This window comes from Candoia aspera, chromosome 2 (genome assembly GCF_035149785.1).
Source record: "Candoia aspera isolate rCanAsp1 chromosome 2, rCanAsp1.hap2, whole genome shotgun sequence".
NCBI classification, from domain to species: domain Eukaryota; kingdom Metazoa; phylum Chordata; class Lepidosauria; order Squamata; family Boidae; genus Candoia; species Candoia aspera.
In genome coordinates this window covers 73,417,181-73,442,752 of record NC_086154.1, presented here as the reverse complement: position 1 = coordinate 73,442,752, position 25,572 = coordinate 73,417,181, and the positions used below count along the sequence as shown (strand labels likewise).

The following is a 25,572-nucleotide window of genomic DNA, read 5'->3' as shown; positions in this document are numbered from 1 at the left end:
CTTGATAGGATCAGGCCTACAAACTTTATAGGTAGGCCTAGGATCAGGCCTATCTCCCAGTTCCCAGCTAGGATAAAAACTGCAATTACAGTAGTTTTCCAGGGGATGGTTCTTATTGCCAACACTGTGTGTGATATCACAGGAATGAGGGAGGGAGGGAGGGAGGGATCCCAGTTAAAGGCTTCTTGCTCCAAAGGTACTGTTTATTTTGAATACTGACAATTGTTCAATGTTTTACAAGCCAGAGTTGTTCTGAACTTTCATGCTTCTAATAATATTTGGTTGCTGTCTGTCTTTGGGAAATTGGGAGAGGAGATTGATCAAATTTCCTCTTCTCTGTAGTGACAGCTACAAGCTGCCACCGCTCAGTCATATTATCAAATTATAGATAGGAGTAAGTTGCACCTCTTTCTGAATACAGTATTTACTGATTAGGCTGATATTTACCTGAGGCTGCATAAAATGAAGGCTGGTAGCACCAGTTTCTTATACATTTCTTCTGTCAGTTTCCATAAGATAACTATATGGAGCTTTAGTGACATCCATATACTGAAAATGCCCAGAAAGTATCTAAAGATATTTTCTTAAGTACTTTAACACCACAGTCCCTCAGTTATTTGCAGGGGGCATTTTAACACTGGTCACAACAGCAGCCAGAAATAGCATTCTTCCTTGAGTTACTAGGTGGACCACAAACCTATCTCCAAATATCTGTGAAATACGAAGAGAGGGGTTGCTTCACATTCATCTGAAATATGTTTACATCTATGGTCCCATCCCAGCACCCTCCCTGTCTGAATGTTGCCTATTTCTGTATTTCAATTTCCTCTCTCTCTCTCCAGTATGAATCATGTCTATGAGGGTATTCCACTAGTCCAGAGAATTACTCTGAGTCCCTGCTAGCAAAATTAAATATACATGAAGAAGTGGAGAATATGTTTTAGATCAAGAAGATGTTGCCACAGGAAGTTAATACAGATGGCAGTAGCCATGATGGGTAAGGAATAACTATAAGGTAAACCTCTTTTTCTAATATTTGGTTGCACCATATCTTCAAGGCATTTTGACTATAGCAGGAAAAGCCCACCGCCAATAACTGAGGAGGAAAAGAGGATGAACTATGTTTTAGGAGCAAAGGGTCATTTATACGTGGCACTTCACCACGTGTCAGTATGCTCTGCACAAAAATCTCAAGATGGGGGCCCCAATAATGGCTGATTCTTCTGTAGCTGTTTAGAGAACAGGGGATCTGAACTTTGCAGGAGGTAAAGGCTAAGGGGCACAAATAATCTTGCAAAATTCTTTCTCAGTGAATGTATCATTTGAAGCACAACATAATCATACTTTGCTCTTGTTGCCTTGATCTGAGCGAATGGGGTCATCGCCTTTTGATAAACTGGATCAAAACGAAGGGAGAGGCTATGATATTTGGGAAGATTCCTTCGTGTTTTCCTCAAAGCACAGATCAGCCTCTTTACTTTGGCAAAAGCAACTTTTCACATAAGATTCCAGACTGGAAATTAGAAACTCTCCTGTGCCCTCTGAGACTCTGTCATCTAAGTAACTGCTTGATCTTATCTGGACTAAAGATATGTTCACATAACTGCTTTTCTCTCCTTTGGAGGAAATACAAAATAAAAGGCTTTACTCGCTCAGTAAATGTCGCTACACTTTCGTTGATGTACATCAGAACTTCCTAATACTGCATGACCACTATATAGTAACTGAATATATTAGAATGAACACTGATTTTTAGGGCTTCTCTAAAGTAGGAACCTAGACACTGGAGCTTGTAGAATTGTTGAGGCACCAGAGTGTTGGATTTTGTTTTAATCACAATATATTCCTTTTTCCCCTTAACTATTTCTACATCCAATTCTATTCTCTCTCTTTCTGTTGTACTGAACCTCCACTCAGCTTTCTTATTTAAGGCTACCACAAATACTGTCATAAGATCAAATAATATCTCATTTTGCTATGCTCAGAAGCCACACTCTTTCTATAAATTTAGACTGGGAACAAAAAGTGATTAAGTGAAAATTGCATAAGGAGAATGAATTGAGAATCTATGGCATTTGCCTCACGAATGAGGAAAATGTCCCAGTGATGGAATAAAATATATATTTAGCTTTATTTTTGTGGAAACCTAACTTCCAAATAAATTGGTAAGATGCAAAATTAAACTGAGACTGCTTTTGAAGAAATTCAGCCAAAATATGTAAGCTATTGTAACTCTCTAGACTTATGTTTATTATTAGCTGTTTGAATTCATGAGTATTGTAAATATAATTCTAAATCAATGTGTAATCAGTGTTAGGTACTATGTCTATACTGCACAAGAGGTCTCTGTCCAAATACAAATATTCAACTTTTCATAATTAGAAAATAGAGCAAGTATGTATGTAGTTTCTGCTAATAAACAGATCATAACTATGCTGACAAACTTGTAAATTCGGGTATATCTTAGATGCCCTGACATGGCAAAAATCTGGCAGGTCAGTGCTATGCACATTATTGATCCAGGTTTCCTCAAGTGGAAGGCCAACCCAAATATCTCCATTTCAAGTTGCTATAGTGAAGTACAAAATGTTATCCTTTATATTAGACAGAGTGCCAAATTGGTTGGAAACATGAACACATGTATTCCCTCCCTCTCTCCTACATATATAACTTTCCCCACTATTCTGTCATCATGTCTTGGATCTATGCAGTATTCAAAGGAGGTATTTGTAGTAGAGAAGCCCTGGATGAAATGAATTACTTTAGCTACTTTGCAACATACCTCCTCTATGACAGTTGTGTTATCAGACCCATTTTCCCATAAAAAATGGACACTTCTACTAGGATTAACATTGTCTATATCTCTTTGCTGCCTGGGTTTTGCAGCCCTGATATGGCAATCCAAGTTACAAGTCTATTTCAGGTATTCATAATGAATCAACTTACGTTCAGTTTTTTCAGCTGTGCCAAAGATGACAAGTCGTCTCCCCCATTTCAAGTGCCTATGAATACACTTTGAGAAACAACGACTGCATCACAAACAGATGAGGCAACAAGAAAAAACATTCTTATTTGACTCTTACCGGCAAGTAATATTTAAGGTCTCCTTAGCATTGATGATATATTCGTCTTCTGTGATGCTGAGAATGGGTGGAGTCATAGAATAGCCACTAACCAGATCTAGGGAGAGAAAGAAGGAAGTTCATGGCATTATCTAATAGATTGTCCAATCATGTACTCTTTAACATTCTGTCATGTACATGTCATGGAGTGGTTTCATTTCACAAGGCCTTATACTTCTTAGCTTCTGAGTCCAGACAGGATAGGCCAGATGCTGCCACACATCATGAAAAACTTTCATATAGACCATGATAAAACAAGAGACATCAAGTTTACTGAATATAAAACCCACAAAGTGTGCACATTCTGTATCTTTTGCACACACATATATACAGTGTAAGGGCGGAGGGATATTGTTACAGATGACAGGCACTCAGAATATTTGGTGACTAGTCTAGCAGTATAGAAGGCAGAAGTATCTTAACTACTCTATGGCAGAAATCTTGCCCCAATATGACCACACAGTGCCAGTTCTAATGATCAAGGACCCTATCTTTCTAAGTGTGGATAGTGTGGATTTGATTTAGTGTATTTTGTAACTGCAGTCATTATGGTTTGTAAACCATTGTTTGACATTGTTTACAATATAGTTTACCTATAAATCTGACTAAATTTGGCTTAGCAGTTATGGTTAAAAATCCCAGCTATCATGTGTGAACCCAGCTATATTCTTTCTCCCATCAATCGATAGTTTACTTAAGACTTTTCTTTTCACACCGTTTGTATCATAAATACGGGCTGTCATCCCTGTAATACTGTACCATGCATTTATTTATGCACATTACGGTCCTAGAATGTTCTTCATAAATTAGTTCTTTTTAGACCTTTGGCAAATGGAATCGTGGAAGAAAATGGGTCGCCTAACTCTGCCCGTTTGCCTCTGATCACCTTGTATCGTCAGAGAAGTCTGGAGACAGGCCATAACCATGCTTGCCTGAGCATGGTTACAATGCTTCATGTAATCAAGGTCTCTGTGCAGAAACCTGCAATTTCACATGAAACAAACTGCTAAAATTTAAAGACAAGTAACTTTGCCAAGAGCCTGTTCCAAATCCTAAAGACCAGATTATGTATATACTCCAACAAAATACCACTTGTGCAGGAGGCAGAGTCCTGCCTTCAGATACAAGGGCACTGTGGGTTCTGTGTTGGAAAACACAACATAAGGTACTAACATTCCTTCTTTCCAGCAGGAAAAATTCCTGAGAAGGAAACAGCCTAGTATTAAAAGTTTTGGAATATCTAAAGTTCCAAATGGAAATAAAATAATGTAATATTTATAAATAATATAAATAAAACAATGTTTGTTTTTCAGTTACATCATGGCCAAAGGAACTTTAAATATTTGCATTTCTTGACCAGTGTATGTTTTCATGTATAAAAATGGGAGGTTGAGGGGACAGCAACGTAAAAGAAAAAGACGTCCTTGCCTCTACCCAATATCAAGATGAATTGCAATCTGGAAAAATAGGTCAGAAATTTCAGAGAAATAAAATCAAATAAAAAAAAATTGTATCTGGGAGCTAGATTCCCCACAGCTTGGTGAGAAATGTGCCAGTATCACCCAAGCTGTAAGAATGCTTTGCCCAAATGTGGCTTTTTAAAAAACATTCTTGTTCTACAAAAAAATCTTCCCAGACTTTATTAAAAGCAAAGCTATTTGATTAATGTTGATCTGCTTTCTACAGACACATCATCAGTCTTACACACCTTCTTCTGACTGACCTGCTCATCTCCCTACCATGCTTTTTCTGTAGTAATGGTTAGAGTACTGCAGTAATAATAATAGCAGTAGCACTAGCAGCTACAACAACAATATAAAATGGCAGGAAGGAGGCAGATGCTTCCTGGATTGTTACAGTGTGGACTAGCTGTTGTTTTTTTTATCCTTTGCTCAAGGCATTTAGAATCAAGTTTGAAGTTGACTTCCCAAAAGAAACAAACCACACACTATATTATGGTAGGCAGAAATACTTGAGATATATTAAAGCCAAATACTATGACATTTGTAGATTGCTGTAATTCAGGAATTTGAGTGGTAATTGACTAGGACTCATAGAGAGTAAGTGCACTTATGTGGTTAGATCAGAGTTTCTCAGGAACCCTAGGATTCTGCAAGATGTCACTTAGGGTTCCCTGGGAGATCATGATTTATTTAAAAAATTCCTTCAAATGTGGGCAACTTCACATTAAGGAGGTAAGTTTCATTCTTTATTTTTAGTTTAAGAACACTGTTAATGCATATATACAGTATCTATAGGCCTACACAGGAAACCGATATAATAATTTTGTAACTTCTGGCCTATATTTGAGCCTGAATGCGCAGGGATTCTCTGAGGCTTGAAAAATATTCCAAGGGTTCTTCCAGGGTCAAAAGGTTGAGAAAGGCTGGGTTAGATTGTCACAAGGGACACTGATTTGTCCAGTGGAACTAAAGAGTGATATAAAAACAAATGATGCTGTTATTAAAGCTACATGGATCCCAGTCTGTCCACTGCCCTAAGGGAGGAGAGTAAGCTGCCTACAGTGCAGTATAAATGTAATACTATAATATAATAGTAATACAAATATGTCACAAGAATTCTTCTTTCCTGCCTAGTTGTGCTTAATGCTATCAAATTTGGAACACAGGAATCTGCGATGTGGAAATGCCCTTAGAAGCCTATCTGACTAAACAGGAATTTTAAAAATGTGAAAACAACCTTGCTATAAAAATGTTAATGTTAGTAATTTTCAGCCATTTAGCTATAGCATAGGACAGACCAATTTGATTTCCTGTGGCATGCTGCTGCATACAGTCAGACAGCCCCAAAACAAGGACTGTTAAGCAGAAGTCTCCCTTTGATCAGACATTGATTATATCATGGGAAGCTTAAACAGTTTTTTCTTCCCATGTGGGAGCTCCCAATGGGTCCATCTGAAAACTATTGCTGTGTTGTGATGTGAATTAACTCTTGAATTAAATAAATTTAAGAGAATATCCAGATGATGCTCTTATTGTGTAATCTCCCTGCCTGGTTTACTATAAGGAAATCCAGATGTTGTCTTCTATTTGCAACTCCCCTGCATTTTCCCACCTTTTCTTTCATCTTTTTGCTTACCATAAATATTCCATTGCTAAGGAAAAGATGAAACACTTGCATAATATTTTCACTTAGAAACAACCTAAATCTGTTGTTTCCTGTGAGCAGATGCATGGATTATTCCTTTGATCCTCATTAATACTGATCACAAACTTGAGTATTTAGACTTTCTTAGAAAATATCTCTACTAATATATGTTCAGGAAAGCAGAAATTCTGGACAACTAATTTTATAGCTTTCTGGACCAAACACAAAGGCTGAATCCATGGACAGGAAGATACATATAGCCTAGCAGATGTCGTTGAATTACATCTCTCAGCATCCATCAGCATTAGCTATGCTGGCTGTGGCTGCTGGAAAGTGGAGTCCAATAACATCTGGAAAGCCATACTTTGCCCAAACCTATATTTATTATTTGTACTGTAATTGGAAATATAAAAGGAATATTATCACTTGCTGGAAGGAGGAAGGCTACTGAGGGAAGTCACTACCCCTTTGAGAGGCAGAATACCATGGAAAATCTTAAAACCAGCTTAGGCCAAGTCATTAGCTAAAGAAAGACCAAGGATTTGATAAGTTTTTCCTCCTCAGCACAGTAATCCTTTAATGTTGTTTTTCTTTTACAGTTTTTAACCTTGTAAACTGTCCAGAGCTGTTTCTGAGTGGGCAGCTTTAGAAACTGACTGACTGACTGACTGACTGACTGAAAGAAATAAACTTCAGAAAGAATTCATTTGCCAGCTACAATATTCTGCCAGTGGTCAGTATAAGGCTGGTAGGTTGTTGTTTTTTAATACTGAAATCAGTTATAAGCCCTCATGAGAATAATCTGACTGAAAAGCACAGTTTACTTTGTCAAAAGCACAGTTTTGCTTTGTCAACAGCCTTCACACAGAGAAAATACTTTTGAAGTAATAAAATTGCAGGTGTGATGTGTGTCCTATACAATCTAGGCTTAGATTAAAAAGAAACTGACTCCAGCTGCTTTCCTAACAAGGATACTCATGGGTGCTTTTTTTTTTTGCTAAATACAAATCTGCTCACCTAATCTAGCTGTTGTGAGAAATAGGAAAAATACCTAAAGTTCTTAGAGGAGGGCTAGCATTAAAAGGAAATCAATAGAATAAGTAAATAAATTATAACCACTGAAATAAATGATATAGTAACTGCTGGAATCAAAATAATGTTCATAGTTCTTCATTAATAATAGTTAGAAACAGTTTTTAAACCTACTGTAGCTTAGTTTTCCAACAAGCTCTACATTTTGCCACTAAAATGTCCCATCTACATGTATTCCTTCACAGGTTAGTGCATATCCATGTTCATATATCAACCTATATTTCAAGTTTGGAAAATGGTAGCTGTAGAATTCAAACAACAAAAAACACACATTCACTCAGGTTAAATGTGTTTCCATTTGGGGTTGAAACATGAAACACACATGAACTGTATACTGATGACAGATCTTGCTACATACAGGTGTGCATGTAGCATATGTTCATCTATACATATGCACACCGGTCTATGAATCTTGCAGTGAAGGTTAGATTATGATGACAGTGAAAAAAGAAAATCACTATGTAGGAATGGTTATGCCTATATTTTCTTTTTTTAAAACCCCAATTTAAAACCTTTTTAAATTCCTCCCCACTTGCTTTTAAAGTTCTGCCGGATAAAATATAGGGTGTTTTTAACTGTTAACATCTATTTTTCATTAGTTCAATCAGTAATAAAAGCCTCACCTAAGCCAATCATCTGAAACAAAAAAAGGAAACTTTAAGTACAATAATGTTGCTCTGTTGTTTAGACAACAGCAGACTCCTGTATTCAGAAACTCTTCTGCCAGGCAAGCTGAGTGTGAACACTCCTAATCCTTTTTTGCACTTCACTGACCACATGTAAACTTTGGGAGTTCGCCAAACTAGTTTTGCACAAGAGAATCCTTCCCTTACTTCCTCATTGAGATGGAAATGCAAGTAAAAGAAAAAGCCTATTTCAAACTTGCAATACTAATTTTAACACAGAGAGAGAGAGAAGTGGATGAAAGGAGAGAAATACAAATGAAAGGGTTAAGGATCACTTTATCCCTGCAGCTATCATTTAACAAGAATTAGAAGAAAAGAGACCAAACCTTTGGATGTCATACAAAAATGTATTCTTAGCTATGAAAATAAATGAAAACATTTTTCATAAATCCCTTGAAAATATAATATTTTAAAACCAAAGTATTTCCAATTCATTCTGAACACCAATCTGCACTCCTAATATCCTGCTCTGGGCACATTTTCTTGACTTGGGGACCAATTCTGATGTCCAGAAATCTCAGAACTTTGTGTAGTTGATTTTGCCAAAGTGTATGCATTTTGTTGTTGTTGTTCAGTCGTTAAGTCGTGTCCGACTCTTCATGACCCCATGGACCGTAGCACGCCAGGCCTTCCTGTCCTCCACTGTCTCCCGGAGTTTACTCAGATTCATGTTCATTGCATCGGTGATGCTATCTAGCCATCTCATCCTCTGCCGTCCCCTTCTCCTTTTGCCTTCAGTCTTTCCCAGCATCAGGGTCTATTCCAGTGAGTTCTCTCTTCGCATTAGGTGGCCAAAGTATTTGAGCTTCAGCTTCAGTATCTGTCCTTCCAATGACCAGTCAGGGTTGATTTCCTGTAGGATTGACTGATTTGACCTCCTTGAAGTCCAAGGTATGCTTAGCAGTGACCATTTCTGCCACTGCTGTCTTTGTAAGAGATATATTGTCACAACAATGGTTGGACGACACTATAAATTGTTAAGAGTTGAAATGCATCTGGAATTTTGTAAATAAGCACAATAGGGAATGAAATAAGGAAAATATTTATTATAGCATTAGAGCTGTATCTTGCCCTTCATTCAGGAGTTCAAGGTAGCTACATAACATTCCATCCTTCTATTTTTCCCCACAACACTTTGAGGTAAGTTGGGCTGAGAGGTTGTGACTGGTCCAAAGTCAGCTTCTGTGGCTGAAGGTGAAGTGGAATGTCAGTCTTCCTGTTCTCAGTCCAACTCTCTAACTACCGCACCACACTGGCTCTCATGGTATCTTAATATCATGAAACATTGTGAGAAGCAATTTTGCAATGACTTGCTTCATATATAAGGTTGGATAAATGTCTTTCTTCCTGCACTGATCTATACAACTGAAAGGTCTGTGCCCTTCTTCCATGTTCTGCTGGAATGGCTTCTCTAGCAATACTCTTTAAGAGAAGAATTAGATCAGCAAGATAATGAGACAATTGTTCATAACTTTTTTCTAACAGAACACATTTTTGTCTCCCTTTAAAAAATAGCTCAGAAAATGTGTTTGGAAAGGCAGCACATAAATGATCAAATGAATAAACTTTAAATATTTTCCCTTCTTTTTTCATTGGATGCAGAATTTAAAAGTGAGATCAATTTTTGTTTTGTTTCCATTTTGGAGTACACTTCCCAAACCTAATAAGCTATTTTCTCTTAATATCAAGCAGACTTCATGTCCTTGGTCTACTGAGCTTCAAGTGTTTATAGGACTAGCTGTGAAAGCCATATCATCACTTCTTGCTTCCTTTAACTAAAGGCAGAGCATGAAAAACAATGGTTGCTGACTGAAATAAGTGTCCATCCATTCTGTTCTGAGAGATAATGAGATAGCTTGGTACAGAGATGCTTGTCAGACACAGAAATGGGTGGAGGATACAAGGAAGGATGCAAAGTAACAAAGAAATAAAGCCATCTCTCTCTCTCTCTCTGCTTTTGTGACCTGTTAGTCAACAACACCATGATAGCATTGAGGGAAGAAAGAAAATGCACCGCCTGTGCAGGTTTAGATTCCGGGATTCCTGCAGATGTATCCTGTCTAGTGCTTTCCAAAAGTACAACAGGAAAAGGAACAAGCTCTCTATTGGAATACACCATGTGCTGCTTGGGTGGAGAGGGAGTGACAAGGAGGAGGCAGAACAATATAAACAAGGGTGGCATTGACCATTTAGCTTAGAACTCTCTCCCCCATCGTTTAGTTCTATACAGTTTCTTCCTTTACAACTGCAAAAGGGACACGTGTTTCAAAGACATCTGTCCCCAGTATCTAGTTTCTTTACCCAGATGCAACAGCTGGAAGGAAAAGCACCCACTGCATTTAAGATCCTGACCCAGATTCATATAAAGCTGCAATACAAGCATATCTTCTCAGTCCTCAGCAAGTGAGTGATGAGCCTGGTGCTGAGGCTTTTCTTTCCCCTCTTTCTCACATGCGTGAATTCAAAGAAATCTTCCCTGTTTGTTAAGACTCACTTTTCCTTAGATGTCAGCATGAATTAGTTTCAACTTCCTACAACCAGAATAGACTCCTCAAGTCAGAAATCACAGGAATCCGTGGGTAACAAGTCAGGAATGGACAGAGCACTGGAGATAACCATACATTCCTACTTGCATTAAGACTGTAAATGTGACTTTTGAATTGAGTGAGAAGCAGTCTGCCTAGAGCAGAGATGTGAAGGCCTGAAAACATCCTGAAGGAAACTTAGTGTAGTGTGGTGAAGAAAGTCCAGATTTTATCTCTCCATGCATGTATGTGCATCCCTGAAAAAGGCATGGCAACTTTAAGGTGTTGCCAATAGTTATTGCATTTCTACTTCTGCATGCAGCTTTTGGAGATCAAATCCAGAATGCTGCACAATCTCAATATAAATATTTACTGAATACATGCTTGCCATCTGACTATAACGTTATGATAGTGGGGTGCGGGTAACTTATATCACTAAACGACATGCAACTTATGCACCTTTGGCTTAGAGTATTCATGTTTCTAAGTAATGCCTTATAGGCTCTAGATTTGGAGGTCAAATTTGCTTTAAAGTGACAGCAATATTGTAAACCAGACTTTCCCAGTCTGGGGCACTTCAGATGTCTTTGATTACAATCCCTCTTATTCCATCCAACAAAAGCAGGTATGATTGGTGGGAGTAGTCCAGCAGATCTATGTTGCCAGGCTGAAGAAGGTTGTCTTAGAGCCAAGGTGCGAGTCCGAATGCCTCAGGATCACATGCAGAGCCTCCCCGCACTCCCCAAAAATATTTGTGTGCAGCCCCATCCAAAAAATTGGTAACAAATTATAATTATTAATGTGATAGATAGGGTTAACTAAAAAGATATATCATGTGCAGAGTAATCACATTAACTCTGTAGAATTTTTTTCTGATTTTTTTCAAATCAGTCTTGACTCCTGGTGATCGCTTGGAGAAGTCCCTGCAGGGTTTTTTGGTTAGATTTTCGGAAGTGGTTTGCCATTGTTTTTCTTCTAGGGCAGAGAGAGAGAGAGTGACTGGACCCAGATTACCCAGCTGGCTTTGTGCCTAGGGTAGAACAAGAACTTACTGGTTTGAAGCCTGGAGCCTTTAGCCATTACACTAAGCTAGCTCTCAGGTAGGAAGTTAAAAATCATTGAGCTCATGCGTAAGTGAATGATGCACAATTAGTGTCTGTGAAACTTAGAATAAGCCATAGGAACAGTAAAGAACGAGACAGTTAATAGTACGTTTAATTTGTTTTTGTGATCATTTCCCAGTTAATGGGTAAGGTAAAGGTAAAGGTATCCCTTGACGTAAAGTCCAGTCGAATCCGACTCTAGGGGGCGGTGCTCATCTCCGTTTCTAAGCCTTGAAGCCGGCGTTGTCATAGACACTTCCGGGTCATGTGGCCAGCATGACGACTCGGAACGCCGTTACCTTCCCGCCGAAGCGGTACCTATTGATCTACTCACATTTGCATGTTTTCGAACTGCTAGGTGAGCAGGAGCTGGGACGAGCAACGGGAGCTCACCCCGCCGCGCGGTTTCGAACCGCCTACCTTCCGATCAACAGCTCAGCGGTTTAACCCGCAGCGCCACCGCGTCCCTCAGTTAATGGGTATCAAGTGTATATATTGTTTAGGTGAAGTGTAAAATACACAAGTACTACCATGGCAGCATATGACTTTGCAAATACCAGGTTCATTATATTGAAGTTTAAAATGTGGGAAAAATAATGAAAGATAAGATATATATAGATATATATATGTATACACACACACATACACATACATATGTATACACAGACACACCAATATTTGGAAATTATTATGCTTGCAATAATCACATTGTATTTTTACATGCAGATGCTTTAAAATCCATTATTATTAGCAGTAGTAGTAAAAGCAGCAGTAGTATTTTATACTATGGAATGAAAGCTGGTTCTAAACTGCCTTTGGTAGAGCAGACTGCTGGACTCAGATTTTCTGCACACCTGATCTGTGGGACCACCCTTCCCAGTTGAGTCTCTTCCATCACCAAAGCTCGTTAGGGGTTTATGAAAGGCTGCAAGGGATCACGTGAACATCTTGCTTCAATCTATTATTTCTCATAATAAAAGGCCCTTAATGTGGGGTACTTGACAAAAGTGGGATTCAGGTATTTTAGAATGCCCTTTGCTGTTTGTTTTCAAATTGCACAAGTTTTGGAACTAGATTCAGAAACACTAAGGCTGAATCTGAGTTTCCTATCGAGAGCCCTTCCCCCCTACATTCCCTTATGCCTCCATTTCTTCTTCTTCTTTTTTTAATAAGAGTTTTATTAAGTTTGAAACAAAGATAAAAACTACAAAAAAGCAAAAAAAAAACTACAAAAAAACCCTAAAAAAGTGTGAGACACAAGAAAAAGGAATTTTGAAGATTGCATAAAGAGGTGACTTCCGACTTACAACAACAAGAACAATAAGCAATTTCCATAATCAATCCCTTACTCTATATCAAACCAAGACCACATTATTTCTATAAATCATTCCATTAGCACATTATAAAAATCACTAAACACAATTGCTCCTTCCCCTTACATTAAAAGAAAAAGAAATATATACACCTCCAAATCAACTTCCCCCCAAAGCAACATTTATTTATTTCCTTCCTACCACTATTCTATATATTTCTATCCACTATAATAAAAATCAGATTATAAAAACATTTAAATTGTCTACTTTTATAATTAATACTATAACAATCTTAACCCTCTTAAACCTAAAACCAAACTATTATTATTATATTTATTATATTTATTTATTTATTTATTAATCAAATTTGTCACTGCCCATCTCCTCCCACCAGAGGGACTCTGGGCGGCTTACAATGAAACAGTCAGTAAAACAATAAATATATAGTAAAATTACAGAATATAAAAGTGCACTATAAGAAACAATTACAAATAGATAATAAGTATAGATAAAAATAAAGTCCAGATGGCTATGATCTCATTCAGTCCTTGCATTTAGGGCACTAGCCAACCCCAAGCATGACTGTTCTCCTCCTTGCCCCAAGCCAGGTGGCAGAGCCAGGTCTTCAAATTCCTCTGAAAGGCTAGGAACAATGGGGCTAGCCTCACCTCCAGGGGCAAGGTGTTCCAGAGGGCGGGAGCTACTGCAGAGAAGACCTGCCTCCTGGACCCTGCCAGACAGAATTATCTTACTGACAGGGTCCCGGTGGGACGGGTTGATGTAGCAGGGAAGAGGCACTATAAGATATCATATAAATCTTAAAAATCAAACAAACCTTAAAAGCAATCCAATAAATCTTAATCCAAATCTTTAAAGAAAAATGGAGTCATACAAGCCTTAATATCAATCCAAATAAACATTCTTAATTCTTTACCCTGCTTTAAAGTATACCAGAGCATTTACATATCTCCATATTACACACAAGGCATTTTTCATACATAAATCAAACAGCCCAACTGCCCCCCTTAGAAATTCAGACTACTCAGCAAAAAACCTCCCACAGAACAGAGCCTCTTCTTTCCCATAACATTCCAGCAAAAAAACAACTCCATTTGTAATTTGCAACTCAGACTGTCCCTTTAACCCTTTCAACACCAGAATGTAATATTTGCCTGGCATTTCAACAAAGGCTTCAATCGTGCTGTCAGTAGAAACATCTCCATCTTTGTTAAAATCTTCATCTTTTTCCACAACATCCTCAGCCAGATGACACATTTTAAAGCTGATATTTTCCACAATGTCCCAAATATCTTGCAGAATAGCTTGACAGGTAGCATAAAAGATCTGTTTAAACTCACGATGAAGCTCACAATGGAACTCTAAGAAAGTCTCCCTGGAATCCTCCATGTTTCAGGCAGTAGATTATGGCACCCCCTAGATACTTGACTAGCAAGAGTAGAAGTTAATGAGTTAATGGAAAATTTCTGAAAGTTGTTGACATAAGAGAAAGTATGCTAACAAGCAGTTCCTAGGGAAAGCTAGAACAGAAAGCTGAAGATTCAAAACAGCAGATTCAATGTGTAGGAAAATATTAAATCCTTCAAATTCAATACAAAAATAATAGCAGGGAGGCGATTATTTATTCTCAGTCCTCCTTAGTATTTAAATGGGAAAACAAGCCAAAGCTTAAAAAGACTTTTAGAAATTAATCCAGAAATAATGATAGGCACCAAGAGAGTTCTCTTCTCCTTGCTGTAGAAAGCCTCTCTTAGAGTACAAAAACTTTAAATTAGGTGGTTTAGAAATGGGGTGGCTGGTCTTAGTGTCCCTTTAAGGCTACAGCGGGGTTTGAAATGGTGATGTCCCAGCCTCCCAGCATCTCTTACCGGATTAGCGCCAACGCTGTTCACGATCCTCTGGCTACGAGGCGCCGTTCTGGAGGACAGATGGGGTGATTCCAAGTATTTTCTGTCCATGAAAATGCTCTAGGGCTTCAGGAAAAGCCTGCCTGAGCCCCCCAAAAAAGCCACGTTGTCAGATCTGCCCACGGAGCTTGTGGGCACAGCTGTTCAGATTGCCATAATCCCACCGGAAGCCAAGCCATGCCTCCATTTCTTCTTAACCACCCCACCCTTTTAAAATTTAATCTAATTTTTATAATGAGTTCCTGAAAAACTGACTCTACTGGGTTGGACTTGTCACTTGTTCCTGCAAAAGCCCAACCCTCCCCTCCTGAGAGTTGATTTTGGCAACAGTCTCTGTTATTGAATATCATTGATGGATAAACAGATAGTTTGTGTCTCTAGTAAAAATCCCAGCATGTGAGGGAAATACTCAGATGTGCCTATATGACTCCTGTGTACATAAATGTGCATATATGACTCTAATATGACTCTAATATTTGCAGGGTTAACATGAAGAAAGAATTACCATAATTAAAACATCATGCTGCAGTTTCAGTGATACTTGTTTTTTCAAGGTAAGAGCTGGCAGCAGGATATTAAAATAAACAGAATTGAGTTGATGGGATACGGCAAGAGGAGGAGGAGGCAGCGGAGGTGGAGGAGGAGGAGGAAGAAAAAAAGAAAAAAGCAGAATCCCACAGCTGCTCACACTCTATTTCTGAAAACCTATATTTCCTATGCATTGGTTTTCCTATCCTTGATCTTCTATTTTATGGTTATTTAAGGGGCAAACTGCAAGCAAAGGATCTTTTACAAATTAAAGTATTGTTTGTCATTAAATATTCCTGTTGCCAGCATTCTTCAATTAACAGAGGTTGCTGATTCAGCATATCTTCTGCAGTGACTATTATTATTACAAGCTTGGGATGTAATCCGTACTTTTTTGGGGAGGGGGGTGCCTTTGAGTCAGTGTTGACTCCTGGCAACTGCCTGCCCTAGACCCTGCAGTTTTCTTGGCAGGATTTCAGAAGTGGTTTGCCATTGCCTGCTTCCTAGGGCTGGGAGAGAGAGACTGGCCCAAGTACCTAAGGCTGGCTTTGGACAGCTGGCTTTGTACCTAAGGTGGGACTAGAACTCACACTCTCTGGGTTTCTAGCCCAGTTGCCTTAACCAGGACACCAAACTGGCTCTCAATCCCTACTTTACTCATTCCTTTGTCCTTTATAGGGATATCCCATTGCTTGGGAAGAACTAACCTCTCTTATACAACATTTGTTACCCGATTGCACCATATACTAGAAAGGGCTCTTGCATAAAATGACTCTTCCTAAGGCACGCACTGGCACTTCCCTACAGTTACAAAGGGCTTTTCCACACAGCGGGCTTAAGTTGCTTAACTCCTGAGCGTTAACTGACTGGAAATAAAGGTGGCAGAAGAACTCCCTTTCCAGATTCCAATCCCTTCCTCTGCTTTGGCCACAGTGATGGCTTGCTGTTCATTCCACACTGTCCTTACCACAGCCCCCGTAGGTGGATTTTTTTTTACCCCTCCTGGGAAAGTAAGCACTAATTGCTTCCCTTTCCAGGGGTGAGATTTTGAGAACATGTGGCTTCCATTGATAAGAGAGTATTACCTCTCTCCCACTCCCCCTCATAGCTGACATCTTCCCATCTGATGTGTCTATTGATGGACCAGTAAAAAAGAAAGAAAATGTTGGGAAAATTTGCATAGGCCTAGAGCATTCTGGGAAGTGAGCAGAAGGTCACTGTAAGCAGCAGAGAAAGGGAGACATTGTCTCATCAGCAAAAGGTAGCAGCCCACACTCCTAACAGCATGCAAAAACTTTAAAAAGAAAAGAGCTTTTGGAGGCTGCACAGCCTCCAAGAGGCATATAGACATGGAGAAGGAGGCAAGTAACATGGTGACCTGCAAGTTATTGTCATGTTTGTGTTCCTATCTGAGGAGGATGCTAACAAGTTACTGTGTTTCTGGAGGAAAAAGTGGAGGGGCTTGAGGCCCATTTGGTGACATTGAGACTTATCGGGGAAGATGTGGGGGTTTTGGACAAGGGAGAAGGATGTCTCAAAAAAAAACAACACAGGAAGGAAGACATTACCACAGAGAAACAACACAGGAAGGCAGACATTATCTCCTCCTTGGAGGAGGAAGGACAGCAGCATGTAACCCAGAGGACCAAGAATCAGGAGATGGTCCCTGTCAATGGAGCTGCACAATCAGTTTCAGGCTTTCTGACTGGAGGAAGACTCACATACTTCTAGAGAAGGGATTTCACTCAGCATCCCATTAACAGGAAGGAAGGAAGGTCAGATTGTCACAGAGACAAGGAATCTAATGACTCCCTGGAAAAGGAGTATGTAAAAAGGAAAATGTAAAGGTGACAGGGAACTCACTGCTCAGAGTAATAGAGCTGGCAACCTTCAGTCCAGATATGTTATCAATGGAAGTACTGTATGTTGTCTTCCAAGTGTGAAGATTCAAGATATGATGGAGAGGCTGACCCAAGTAATCAGACCTATTAACTATTACCTCTTTCTCCTGTTTCATGTTGAGACAAATGACACCAGGAGATGCAGCAGGGAAACTTAAGAAGGACATTACTAAAGAGCTCAGATTCCTGTACAGTATACCAAAAGGCAGAGTATGGACAACAAGCAGGCAGAATTTGAAGTCCTAGGACCAGAGGGTAAATATGATATTGTCTATATAACTGAAACTTGGTGGGGCAGATCTCAGGATTGGAATACAGTACTAGAAGGGTAGAATTTATTCAAAAGGAACACATCCAACAAAAGGGGAGGTGGGGTTACAATATATGTAAAGAATAACTACACCTGTATGGAAATTAATGACCTCAAGGATGAAAACCCTGCTGAAAGTGTCTGGGTAAATGTTAAAGGAAAAAGAAACAAGTATGACCTTGTTGTGGATGTGTACTATAGGCCACCCAATCAAGCAGAAGATATAGATGAAGTCTGTACACACCAGATAGCCAAGGTATCCAGGAAACATATTGTTGTGATAATTGGGGATTTCAACTACTCTGATATCAACTAGGAATCAAACTGCAGCAAGCAGGAGATCCAACAGGTATTTGACGTGCCTTGCAGACAACTTCATCATCCAAAAGGTGGAGAAGGTAACTACAAGATCAGCTATAATTCTTAATTCTTACTAACTTAATTCTTAATTAACTTAATTCAAGAGTTCTCTGATAAACTGAGAAGCAAAAAGGATAAGTTTGAAAAATGGAAAGAGTGGCATATAACAAAAGCAGAATATCAGGAAACAGCCTGAATCTGCAAGGAAGGGTTCAGGAAGGAAGGTTCAACATGAGCTAAGGCTTGCTATGAATGCCAAAATTTTCCCACTATCTGGTCCCACTACCAGGTGGATTCACAGCTGGTTGAACCACCATAACCAATGTGTGGTCCTTAATGGGTCTATGTCCACATGGAGGAGGTATGCAGTGGGGTACCTCTGGGTTCTGTCCTGGGCCTAGTATTCTTCATAAATGATTTTGATGATGGAATAGAAGGGATGCTCATAAAATCTGCATATGACACAAAGCTGGGGCAGGGGGGAGGATTCAATAGGATCTTGGCAGACCTGGACACTGGGCCCTATCCAACAAAATGTTGGTAAATTGTGAGAAGTAAGGTTCTGCACTTAGGCAGGAAGAGCCAGATACATAGGTACAAGACGGGTGGTACCTGGCTTAGCAGTAGTTACTTGCAAGAAGGATCTGGGTTTCTTGGTAGACTACAGATTAAGCATGAGCTTGCAATGTTGTAGGGTGGGGCAGGTGATTGAGGTGGTGACGGGTAGGGGATGATATGACGGGAGCCAGAGGGCGAGTCATCATAGAGGAAGATGCCCCCGGTGCTTGTTACCTGTGGTGTGTTCCAGCCCTCTGTGCTCAAACCCGGGTCCTGGACAGCAGACTCGTGGTTGCCCTGACTTTTCGGCTGCTGCTCTGTAACGCCAGGACAATAAACAACAAGGCCTCCCTCATATGTGATTTGATCACAGAAGAGGGGGCAGACCTGGCATGTATTACTGAAACCTGGCTGGGCGTGGAAGGAGGTGTTGCTCTTTCGGAGATATGCCCAGATGGGTTTCAAGTCTGGCATCAGCCGCGACCTCAGGGCAGGGGAGGTGGGGTGGCTGTTGTCATCCGAGAATCCCTAGTGGCCGTCAGGGGTCCTGCTCCACAAGTGGCTGGGTGTGAGACCCTGTTCTTCAAGCTGGGTTCCCGAGAACAGTTGGGAGTGTTGCTACTGTACCAGCCTCCCTGCTGCATAGCAACCTCCCTGCCCGAGCTGCTGGAGGCCGTCTCAGGTTTGCAGTGGAGTTCCCCAGGCTTATGGTGTTGGGGGACTTCAATCTGCCTTCCCTGGACCGGGCCTCAGAAGCAGCCCAGGAGTTCATGGCTACCATGGCAGCCATGGGCCTGTTCCAGATTATTCAGGACCCGACTCGAGACAGTGGCCTCACCCCAGACCTAGGTTTCTTGTCAGAGCAGTGGCAAGATGATCTGAGGGGAGAATTACATCTTTCCCCTTTGTCATGGTCAGATCACTCCCTGTGGCCTTGAGATTCTCTCGTGCCGCCCCCCTCCGCAGGGAGGCAGGACCCATTCGATTGGTCTGCCCCCGGCAACTGAGGGACCTGGATGGGTTTCAGAGGGAGCTGGGGGTTATACCCGAGTCTCTCCTGCACGGTCCAGCGGAGGCCCTGGCTGCTGCCTGGAATAGCGAGGCGGCCGGAGCCTTGGACAGGATCGTGCCTGTGTGGCCTCTCTTGTCCACCCAAACCCGGCACTCCCTGTGGTTTATGGAGGAGCTGAGGGTATTGAAGAGGGTTAAGAGATGCCTAGAGCACCGCTGGAGGAAGACAAAAACCGAACCCGACTGAACACAAGCTAGAGCCGCAATTAAGGCCTACCTTGTGGCGGTAAGAGCGGCGAAGCGCCAGTACTTCTCCACTCTTATTGCGTCTGCAGAATGCCACCCGACAGCCCTGTTTAAGATTACCCGATTCCTTTTAGGGAAAGGGGAGTCAGAAATCCATCTACAGGACCGTGTGGAGGAATTTTCGGGGCACCTGCAGGATAAAATCACTCGGATCTGGACTGAGTTGGACTCCAAGCGTGAGACAGAGTTGGAGGAGATACCCAGGGAACGTGCTTACCAGGTTATCTGGGATCAGTTCAATCCTGTTGAACCTGAGGAAATGGACAGGATCCTCGGGACTGTAAATGCTACCACTTGCCAATTAGACCCATGCCCCTCCTGGCTGGTGAAAGCAGCGCAGGAGGTGACATGTGGCTGGGTCCAGGTGATGGTAAACACATCCTTGAGAGAGGGGGTGTTCCCAGCAGCCTTTAAGGAAGCGCTGGTGTGGCCCCTCCTCAAGAAACCATCGCTGGACCCTACTATACTGGACAATTTTTTCCAGTCTCCCACCTCCCCTTTTTGGGGAAGGTGGTTGAGAAAGTGATCGCTTTGCAGCTCCAGAGGATTCTGGATGAAACGGATTATCTAGACCCCTTTCAGTCAGGTTTCAGGCCCAGTTATGGGATGGAAACGGCATTGGTCGCACTTATGGATGACCTCTGGCAGGAGCGGGATGGAGGCAGTGCATCCATCCTTGCTCTTCTTGACCTCTCAGTGGCTTTCGATACCATCGACCATGGTATCCTTCTGGACCGACTCAGGGAGTTGGGGGTGGGCGGCGTGGTTCTGCGCTGGTTCACCTCCTTCCTCTAGGGTCAGTTCCAGTCAGTGTTGATAGGGAGCAAGAGATCCAGCACGCAGCCCCTACTTTGTGGGGTGCTGCACGTTTGGTACTCTCTCTGCTCCTTTTTAACATCTACATGAAACCACTGGGTGAGATCATCCGTCACTACGGGGTGAGGTATCATCAATATGCAGATGATGCCCAATTATACATCTCCATCCTGGGTGAAGTAAGTGATGCTGTGGCCACCCTCTCCAAGTGCCTGGGGGCTGTGGGGGCCTGGACGGGGGATAACAGGTTGCAGCTGAACCCAGGGAAGACAGAGTGGCTGTGGATTAATGGCTCCTTGATTTCTGGAAAATTGTCATCTTTAGTTCTGGATGGAGTTGCACTGCCCCAGACAGACCTGGTGTGTAACTTGGGGGTCCTCCTGGACTCACGGCTCCTGCTCAAAGAGCAGCTGGCAGCCGTGGCTAGGAGGGTCTTTGTGCAACTTCGTGTTGTGCACCAGTTACGCCCCTTCCTGGAGCGAGAGGCCCTGCAAACGGTCACTCATGCCCTGGTTATCTCCCATATAGACTACTGCAATGCGGTCTACATGGGGCTACCCTTGAAGAGTATCCAGAAGCTACAGCTGGTGCAAAATACAGCCACACGGGCGATCTTGGGTTTCCCAAGATCAGCACATGTCACACCATTGCTCCGCGAGCTGCATTGGTTGCCAGCATGCTTCCAGGTCCAATTCAAGGTGTTGGTTATCACCTTTAAAGCCCTACATGGCATGGGTCCAGATTACCTAAGGGACCATCTCCTCCCCATCACATCTACCCACCCCACCCGGTTGTGCTGAGAGGGCATGCTACAGACCCCGTCTGCAAGAGAATTCCATCTGGTGGGGTCCAGGAGGCGGGCCTTCTCTGCGACAGCCCCTGCCCTTTGGAATATCCTTCCCCTGGAAGTGAGGTTGGCTCCCTCCCTCCTGGACTTTAGGAAACAGCTGAAGAGCTGGTTCTGTAATTATGCCTGGGGAGGGAGAGAGAGTAGCCATTCCTGGGGGTGGTTAGTTTCTTAGAAGGACCCTGCTCTGCTTGCAAATCACAGAGAGCTTCCAGCCATCAGGGTTTTTATCATATTTATTTTATTGTGTATTATGGTGTTTTACAGTTTTATATTTTTATTCATGTTTTATTGTAAACCACCCAGAGTCCCTTTTGGGAGATGGGCGGTGATAAATTTGATTAATAATAATAATAAATGTGCCACAGCTGCCAAAACAGCCAATGCAGTTTTGGGCTGCAGCAATAGAGGTATGGTGTCAAGATCACAGGAAGTGATAGTAGTGCTCTATGCTGCACGGGTCAGACCACATCTGGAATATTGCGTCCAGTTCTGGTCACCACAAAAAGGACCCTGAAGAATGGGAAAGAGTGTAGAGGGTGACAAAGACGGTAAGAGGCTTGGAGGCTGAATCCTAGAAAGACAGGTTAAAGGAACTTGGTATGTTTAGCCTAAAGAAGAGAAGGCTGAGGGGATACATGATAGCAGTCTTCCAAAACACGAAGGAAAGTCACAGGAAAGAGAGTGTGGATTAATTCTCCAGAGCACCCGAAGGTAAGACAAGAACCAAGCTTTACAGTAAGAGACCCAAATTCGAAATTTTCTGACTGTGAGAACTATTAAGCAGTGGAACAGCCTGCCTCCTGAAGTCATGAGTGCTCCACCATTGGAAGTTTTCAAAAGAAGATTGACTGGGGGTAGCTAGAGAATGACATGAATACTTCCCTTTGAGAAATGAGTATCGGCTTGCACTCACACTGGGGCAAGTAAGTCTTGCAGATAAACTCTAAGTGGTTGTCCATAATTTGTGTTTATTATAATGAATAAACCAAACAAGCACACAGCTGATCAACATTACAGAAAATATCCTTATAAAGTAAGTAAGATGCCAGGGAGTACAATGTTTGCATTCTTTTGGATTAACTTTATCACTGAAATTTTAGGACTTCAAAAATATACCAATCTAGTTCATACATCTAGGGTTTGTAAATAATAGTTTAGGGTTTAGCAGGTTGTGTGAACTCATCAATTAATAAACTATAGTTAAACAAACCATTCATGAAGTGATTTGCATACTCACAATTTCGCCCCTGCTCCAAATTCAAAGCAGATTGCTCTCAAGTACTGAATGGAAATGGCAGCTGTATTGTAAAGGAAGGAAGGACTTAAGAATCCCTTGAAACTGTAAGAATTGCAGTATAATTATGTGGTATGGAAAAGAGACTTATTGTTTAGTTTGCTGTTAGGTGGCTGAGACCTCAGAACTCAATGCTTATCAGTAATACAGCCTTCAGAGAAACTTCACATTCTGGCTAGTGACAATAGGGCTAAAACTGCAAGCAAAATTTTGAAAAGCATTTCTATTCATCACCACTAGCAAAAAACAGACGTTATTTCAGTATTTGATGGGGGATTTGCAAAGTTACAGCAAACTATTATGTGTCATTATTCCAACAGGGTATGTATCCTCAGTTATATAGCATATATATGCTTAAATGCGGGCAGGCAAAAGCTGGTTATCAAGGATGCATCCAAGGTGATGGTAAATCTGCTTCATAAATATTCTTGCAAAACTTTGCACCATATTTAGTAAGAATGCTTAAATTTTATTGTCTGATTCTTTCACTTAAATTTTTGTACAATACAGGATTCCTTCAGCACAACAAATCTTCTCTGTAAATAAATAAAACTTATTTCTTAGAGATCCAGGTTACTGGCAATCCACAGTGACTTGGTTCACACATTATCCAATGGCATGATTTAATCATGTTTTGTTCAATAAATCACAACTGGCTAGGCTCAGGCAACATGCCAGCAAAAAAGAAGAAATCAAAATGTGTGAAATTTGCATATGTTCTTCCTGGTTTCTTCTAATGTGTGATATTTGCTTCTCTTTCTTTACTTTAAATTTCTCCTATGTGTTCAGTTCCAGGCTGCATCCTTTTCTCCTCTGGTGGTTGCGGAAACATCTCAATCTTTCTGGGGCTGGTGTCAGCCCTAGCTGCTTGACTGCGTCCGGCTTCATGGGCCTACTTCCAATAGCTACTATAACCTATGGGTAGTCACTCAAAGGCTCTCAAGATTTCTGCTGTTGACAGGATATGTCAGAGACAGAGTGACCGAAAGGCCCTATTTCCTTGACATGCTCAGTAGGGCCAAGCAGGTGGACAAACTCAGTCAGAGGGTCTTCCTGGTGTGTTTTAAAAGCTTTTCTTCCAGCAGGAAATCTCTTGCGCCCTCCTTCCTTGCTCTCAGTATCCTTCAGCATTTTTTGCATTTTCCTCTCCCCAAATAATTGTCAGAATTGCTGATTAACAGGGTATCCTTTCAGCTTACACTTTGTCCTTCTCACTCAATACCTTTCCACTTCACTAACAACTGAAACCACTGGCTGGTTTTGCCCCAGAGTTAGAAGAATAACTTGAATTATTGTTCAAGTCTTTGAGGTTCCTCATGGGAGCTTAAATTTTCCTTAATGTGGCCTATGGGGGTGCTGGTGTCAGTAGCTAGTGTATTTTTATAGCTGTTTGCCTGCTGCAACTCCACCTAGAGAAACAAGCTTTGCCTTCAAATTACAAATTTCATAAACAGCTTCTCTTCTTTCACAGTATTCTGCTTGATTCTACAGCTTGAATTCATACTTCACATTAAATTGCCATTTACTAAAAGAAACACCTCATTAGGTGTGAACCCAGTCTGTGTTGCTCTGCATTTAATATCGATATGCAAAGGCCTCCAGATACTGTATACCAAACTGCTTTCCTGTTTGCTGTTTCATCCAGTTCTGGGATGTCTGTCTCAATCCATCTGCTCTTACAATGGCTGAAGTAGGTGTAGTTGGATTATAGTTGATGCCTCAGGCAGAAGCACTTGATAAACCAGCGGAGAATGGTTTAGAAACGACATTAACACAAATTATTGTCCATACTCAGCAAAGGGAAAGGGTGAGCATGAGCAGGAGGGAGAAGGAGCAGTTTTGGTGATGGGAATGAAATCCATTAAAAAATTAAACAAGGGAAATGGCATTTCCTTTCTTAGTTCTCCCTTTCCCCCCTTATTTGCCTCCAAGTTGATCTCTGAGCATTTCCAGATATTAGTGAATAAGTTGGCAGCCAACTCAATGTCTAGACAGCCCTTTGGGTTAGTTCCTTGTGTCAACAAGAACAGAGGTTATTGCTGACTAGTGATGTCAGCACCAGAAATGTCAGGACAAGGCCACAGATTTTGCTTTCCTGCTTTTGAGCTTGTGTGCTCTTCCGTTTCTCCTTTGCAGATGTAGTAACTGGAACTGTACTGCAGACCTGCCCCCTGCCAAATCATTGGGTCAGATATGGACAGTCTGTCCACACCGGCAATATTTTCCAGAGTTGCATTTGGTCCTTAAAATTCAGAGGCCACATTTCCCACCAGAGAAGAAAAGGAATAAAATAAACACCCTAGTTGATGAAAAGAGCCAGGTTAAGGAACCAGGCTAGAAACTGGGAGACTCTGAGTTCTAGTCCTGCCAAGGCATAAAGCCAGCTGGGTAACTCTGGGCCAGTTGCTCTCTCTCAGGCCTAGGAAGAAGGCAAGGGCAAATTACTTTTGAAACCTTGCCAAGAAAACTGCAGGGACTAGTCCAGGCAGTCACCAGAAGTCAAAAACTGACTCAAAGGTGCATGCGCGCGCGCGCACACACACACACACACACACACACACAAAGTTAATAAAACCATTTAGGGAATATGCACTTAGGAACATATTAGCTTGGTTCACACATAGGCCCCCCAACATCTAATCTTCACAGATGGTCTAGAAGGATAATGTTGGAAGATCTAATAGGACCAGGAGAGCCACACTCTCTATATCCAGCTCCTAACAAGAGTGACCAATGAAGGAATCTGCTTTCAAACTATGAAGGA

The 25,572-nt window shown here is 41.3% G+C and overlaps 1 protein-coding gene across 3 annotated transcripts in view; it reads right to left on the bottom strand.

Moving 5' to 3' along the window:
• FLT4 (fms related receptor tyrosine kinase 4) overlaps nucleotides 1-25,572 on the bottom strand; it is a 104,201-nt gene that overhangs the window by 60,299 nt on the left and 18,330 nt on the right. For all 3 annotated transcript variants that reach the window (XM_063292217.1, XM_063292216.1, XM_063292218.1), the window contains exon 2: nucleotides 3,084-3,180. In XM_063292217.1, coding sequence (XP_063148287.1) covers nucleotides 3,084-3,180 — 97 coding nt within the window. The remainder of the gene's footprint in view (nucleotides 1-3,083; nucleotides 3,181-25,572) is intronic.